Genomic DNA, 6,264 nt, shown 5'->3' with positions numbered 1-6,264 from the left:
TTAATTTGGCTTCCGCATATTGCGCCCAGCACGGATAACTTCATCCACCAATAGCAGCTGCGAAGCGATTACAGGGCTGCAAATGAAAGAAAGGCTTCTTTAGGGTAGACATAAAGAAAGAGAAGTGTCGACTATTAAAACATAACATCTCTCCAGCACAGATAACAATTGATATCCCCCCGCCGCGGGGAACCCTTTCTCCTCCATTCATGTGAACAAGTGCAAACCCCAAAATGGAAAATTTCAACATACCCTGAGTTAATGATTTGACGCTTTACAGAGTAATTGTCAAATATCCCCTCCATTTGGGGGTCAATAGGTTCTCCAGTGTGTTGGCTAAGTCCTACTACGTTTCCCTTGTCGTGTTCTCCCTGGAAAGTATAAACAAGTTTTTCAAGACAATGATACAATTGAGTTATTTCCGTCGATACTTCAGGAAAATTAGGAATTTGAATGCCATAGAGAGTATACCGTGAGCGCAATAATCACATCTTGAGTGTCCAGGCCAGAGTTTTCAGCAAGGGTCTTTGGAACCACAAGCAGGGCATCAGCAAAAGCTTCCACACCCAGTTGAGCACGCTATGACATCAGAAAATCAATCAGAATATAGTATGGGAAAAGCTTCAAACTGGGGAACATATGGAGAAACACAAACAAATTAGCGTAAACAAATTAGTTAGAGGCTTACCCCTTGAACAGATTTCTTCACTTCATTAACAAGGTATTGTCTGGCTGCAACCTCAAAAGCCCCAGCACCCTGAAATATGTCCAAAAAAGGTACCTCACTTGGAGAAATAAATGCATCATTTATCTGAAGTGTTATGATCCACCTATGAGCAATGAAAACTACATTCAACGCTTTTATCTTAAATGTTCTACATTTGAGCAGCAGAAACATACACTATTCTCAGGTCTAGATTTTATGGGATATAAAGGAAAATGAATGAGTGAAATTTACTTTTCATTTATTCATCAAAATTAGATTCTCATGTAGCAGATAACACCTCAATGAGCTACACACTAAGTCACCATAAACCATACAGGAATTCAACGCATATAAAAGGGAACTCTCCCGTATTTTACAGTCACATTAGTGAGGCTCATAGCTAAACAAAACCTAGGCAAACAATGTCAGCAAATTTAAGATAAAGACTACTTTGTGAGCCTAGATTACTTATATAAAGTAGCAAGATTCAATATAAAATTGCACAAGCCTCAAGGGCAATTCCATACCAGTACAACAGCTTCATCTTCAATGGTATTTTTGACTGCCCTTAGTCCATCACGAACTGCATCCTTAATCTGAGCAATTGTATGATCATTAGGTCCTACGAAAACAGCAAGCTGCGTTAGATCATTGAATGGCACCGATAGCTGTAATAGCAACAATAAGTTTAAAAAGACCCCATTGAAATCTGCCTAATGTTCTGCCTCAAAGTGGCATGTGCAAAAAAATGCCCCATGACGCTGATTGTGAGGTAGTTTTGGTGCATACACCTCGGTTATGAGAGATATGCCTCAAAGCAAAGTTAGTGGACCACAAAACATAGAAATTCTTATGACCCAGTTTGAAAATAAAAAATCAACCACTAAAACATTCAAAAAAATCTTATATACCCACTTTGAGAATAATTCACCGCCCCACGAACTAAAACAATAGTTTCTTTATAGATTTTTTCTTTTATTTACTAACTTTAAATTGTTCAATTATGAATTGTGAAGATTGTTTATGATGCACTGACAGTACTGTTATCGGATTATTTCTATAATTTTTTGAGATTTTTTGGTTTAACGTGACGAATGCACCTCGCCTTCTTTTAAGGAAATTAACTCCAATACCCGATTACACCTTTCTAAACATTGACAATAACAATCAACCCAAGTATTCCAGACAACAATTGAAGTTGCCTCATTACCTCAACCAAGACATGAACTCAAGGAGAAAAGCAACTAGAAGTACCTTTGATAAGGATTGTACAAGAGTGTGGATTTTTCACATTTTCCACAAATGTATATTTTTCTTCTCCGAGGACATGTTCATAGACCAATCCAGCCCAACCAAGGCAGTCAGGGTTTAGGTCATCAACCGAATTTACAGCCTCTCCACCACAAGCCAACACCAATCTTTCCATATTTCTCCTCTTTGCTCTCCGCAAGGCAATGATCTAAAATAAATTCAATTATAAAATGTAAATCAAAACTAGAGAACAGAATATAATCAGTTTTTTCGAAGGCCTAAAAAAAAAAAGGAAAAAAATACTTTAGATTTGAAGCTGTAGCCTCATCAAACATTTCACATCACAATCAAAATCAGTGAAAAGATAATGCTCAAAGGCTTCTTTGATTTGAAATAACATGGTCAGAAATATTATTACTTCTAGAAAAATTTATTTCAAAAGCCCAACCAAATCTCCATCCGAGGTGATACATATTATCTTTTGGGGTGGAAACAAGTCTCTGAGCTATTAACTGACATATCGGTTTCCCTATAATTGCTTAACAACAGAATATCAAAATACAAGAATTATGACTCAAGGTCATAAAACAAGCAGCTTTTAAAACTCAGAATATAATATTTTAAGTACAAGGATCATAATTAGCACAAAGTTCGGAGGATCTATGTGATGGAAAAGAATCCAAACAGGAAAGGAGAGCCCAGTGCAGAATTCTAAGAGTACAGATGTCTTACTCCTTCTCGAGCAAGAAAGTCAAGTGATGGAGGATCAATTCCCTTTTGATTGATAACGACAAAGTTGTTGTCATTACTGGTGCAGACCTGAAGATAACGACAAGTATAAGCCATGACCAGAGACATCATTCAATAAGAACTCACAGTTATCAAGAATGTTCAATTCTGATGTTGTATTCGATAACCTTGTTCTTGAGATCGATAATTTTCTGCACTCTTTCATCAACAGAACGTCTTTCAGCTGCAACCATTGCTTCTCTCTGCTCTGCATTTGTGTAAAAAAACCCTGCATTTATTTCACTGAAAAAAAATAATAATGTCAATTCTTCAACCCGTGATACTGAACTGAGACAGACACCATCTGGTACATGTACAACTAATCACCTTTTCTCGTATTCCAGTGATACATTACAGGTCAAGATGTAGCAATTCTCTGCTCGGCGTTTCATATCTGGATGCCTTGAACCATGGTCAAGAACAAGACCCTCAACCTAGAAACAAGTGACAGACAAAGAGCATTTGAAACGGCAGTCCACAGATTAAAAGACACATGCAAGTGTCCATCACAAGTGCACCCGCACCTATGATAGGCAATAAAGAGTGTCACCACATGCATGTTGAACAGCGGGTCATGTGCACAAATAAATTTGCTTCTGCTATATGATGGATGAGAAATAAAATTTAAAAAAAAATAATAATAATAATAATAAAAAATAAAACTCTTGGAAGTCCCAACTCCCAAGGACAGATCACAAGAGGAATCAAGAATTTCAAAAGACTCGGCCCCTGTTTGGACCCAATTCTAAAAAACTCATTTTTATCCAAACTAATTTTCAACCACACATTCTATGAGCCTCACAACTTTCATCAGCCTTCATCAAAAATTACTCAAAAACTTATTTTTACCCAAACCAAACAAAATGAATTTATTTGACAACGTCGCTCTCCTAGATATCATCACGTTACATACCAAAAGAGTGTCTACATCAAACTTGTGGCGCATGTGCATTATCTCGACCATAAAAAGGTCGATAGGTTCTTCAGGTTTACGAAGGCAGAGCACCTATTACATTAAGCCACAAAAAGTTGCATGTAATCAAGATATACAATAAATATAGATTAGCTTCTATAGGAATAGTGAACATCAATCAACTAATACATCAGAAATAAGTCTGTGAGTCATTAATTAAAAAATGAGGAAAAACTTTTTATCATACAACATTTCAAGCACTCACAGCATTTGCAACAATGTCAGTCAGTTGATCTGCCAATGCCTCGTACAACTGCAGGATACCAGAAGAAAATTTATATAAAAAAAAAAAAAATCAACAAAAATCAAAGAGAGAGAACGAGTTTGGCAATATAGTGGCATTGTAAACCTTTGTCCTCAATGTTGTTCTTGCTACCATCTTCAGTATCTCTTTATCTGGCTCTTCCCCCATTACCACTGGTGTCTTAAATTTTTCAAGAAATTGTAATGTTGCTCTTTTAGCAATTTCAAAACCATCTACTAAAACACGTGGGTGCATCCCTGCAAGAATATGGAATCTCGAATCAAAATTATCTGAACTCACACAAATACAAATCATTTTGCCCATTTTTTGGTAAATGATGGTTTAAAATAAACAATGGGTCAAAACATAAAGACAATAAAAATTGATAGTGAAAAATCAGCTGAAGGTATAAGGTCAGCATTTTCGGTTTGCAATTATCCATGTGAATAATGAAAAATGCTTTACCACCATCATATACAGAGAAAGAAAGAAACTAAAAATCACATGTAAGAAACTAAAAATCACATGTCAACTGAAAAAAAATGGATATGTAGTAAGAGCATAGAGGATGAGAATCTCATTCAATTTGTAGTCAATTTTTCATACATTAAAATAGCTGTTCAAACTGTATTACAAACAGCTGCATGTCAAGCCTGTGAGCTCCACTCACATGCTATAAGTAATAGGGCTACTTTTTCCCAAGCGTGTAATGAAATAAAAGAAATTTTCTATAGAAATCTGTAAGAATGTGGATATAACAGGAAATTTTCTATAGAGCAATTATGCAGAAAACACTGAAGAAACTAACATTGACTGACCTTCATCTATGTAGCGTTCTGATTGTTTCATGAGCTCCCCAATAAAGAGGACAGTGGAAGTCGTACCATCTCCACTTGCATCATCTTGAGCAACAGCTGTCCTTGCAATCATTATGGCCGTTGGGTTTTGAATTTGCTATCAGCATTTAATGAGAACGCTATCAGTCATCCGGAAGCCACATTTATATTCTAAGAGATGCTAGCAAATTCAAAATGTTGTTCAACAATCCACATGCAAAAAAGGGTTATGCTACAAGTTCGTCAAGGTTTACACCTTAGTGTACACAATAGCCAAGTCGCATTTCATCATTCACAGGTGGAAAAACAGATTTTTTCCCTTAGGAAATGCCACTTTGGCATTATGTATACCCAAACCCTAATGTACATGTAGAATAATCCCAAAGAAAATGCAATGTTCCAACAGCGAAACAGTAACACTTGAGACCAAAAGAATCCATGGATCCGAATAATAATAACAGAGAGAAAGGGAGGGAGGGGAAGAGCACTACCATCTCTTTTAAAAGCGTGTTGCCATCCTTGGTGAGTTTAATATCACCAGCTCCACCAACAAGCCTAGCAACGATCATAAAATTAATTTTAGAACTCCAAAAAGAGGTGAAATATAAGTCGAGTAATTAAAAAAAACAAAACAAAAACAAACGCTTTTACATTTTAATAGTGCCCTTGGGTCCGAGGTTCGTTTTGAGGACATCCTGCAAACCTTTGGCGGCATTGATGTTCATGTGAAGGGCCGCTGACTTGTTCAGCACCTCCGCATTCGGATTCAGCACCCTCAACGACATTGTATTGCAGTTTTTCCGATCTCTGCAGTTACAGAACAAGATCAAATAACAGTCTTTCACACTAAATAATAACGCATAAAGTACGATTGCAGAGAGAAAGAGAGTCCTGCTACCGCGAGTTACAAGAGTTGATCGAGATGCGAATAGGGTTTGGAAGTGAGTGCCTTTGTGCTCGCGGAAGTGAGCGAGAAATGAGAAGAGGGTTTTAGGGCTTTCTGGAAGGTTTTGTTTTTACTTTTTCTTGTTGAAGTGAAAAAAATGAATGAAACATCATCTCGTCGTTTTTATAAGTTCCAATTTTCATTTCAATAAAAATTGTAGTTAAAAGTTGATAAAAATTGCGAGTTCATGATACTCTGTTTGGTATGAATTATAATTTAAATTAAAGTCAACTTTAGATTTTGTCACATATTTCATGGAACTCACTTTTTCAATCACACATATATTATCAACTATTATCAAAATTCATAAAAAATCTAATTTTAATCTTTACCAAACAATGGCTAAATATGCAGTTGAAATCGAGTCTAACGAAACATAATTTAAGAAGTGGGGCCAAACATAGGCTTACCGAAGTTGATAAATATTTTATTCCAATTGCCTACTATTCAGAATTATTTTGGCATTCTTCAATAGAGATTTGACATTATTTTAATCACACATTCTTCAATAAAATAATA

The 6,264-nt window shown here is 36.0% G+C and overlaps 1 protein-coding gene across 1 annotated transcript; it reads right to left on the bottom strand.

Annotated features, from left to right (window-relative positions):
• On the bottom strand, positions 1-5,843 carry LOC111389864 (T-complex protein 1 subunit zeta 1-like). Its single transcript, XM_023014841.1, has 16 exons — positions 5,698-5,843; positions 5,451-5,606; positions 5,291-5,354; positions 4,782-4,917; positions 4,069-4,220; positions 3,925-3,972; positions 3,660-3,752; positions 3,074-3,180; positions 2,875-2,989; positions 2,690-2,776; positions 1,961-2,165; positions 1,234-1,328; positions 689-757; positions 472-579; positions 253-371; positions 1-76 (listed from the first exon to the last, which is right to left on the bottom strand). Exons 2-16 carry the CDS (start codon positions 5,582-5,584, stop codon positions 1-3), a joined length of 1,608 nt encoding a protein of 535 aa, XP_022870609.1. The 5' UTR covers positions 5,585-5,606; positions 5,698-5,843.
• Positions 5,844-6,264: the final 421 nt, after the last annotated feature.

Source organism: Olea europaea, unplaced genomic scaffold (genome assembly GCF_002742605.1).
Source record: "Olea europaea var. sylvestris unplaced genomic scaffold, O_europaea_v1 scaffold629, whole genome shotgun sequence".
NCBI lineage: Eukaryota > Viridiplantae > Streptophyta > Magnoliopsida > Lamiales > Oleaceae > Olea > Olea europaea.
The sequence above is the reverse complement of the archived record's forward strand: the minus strand, read 5'-3'. Positions and strand labels throughout refer to the sequence as shown.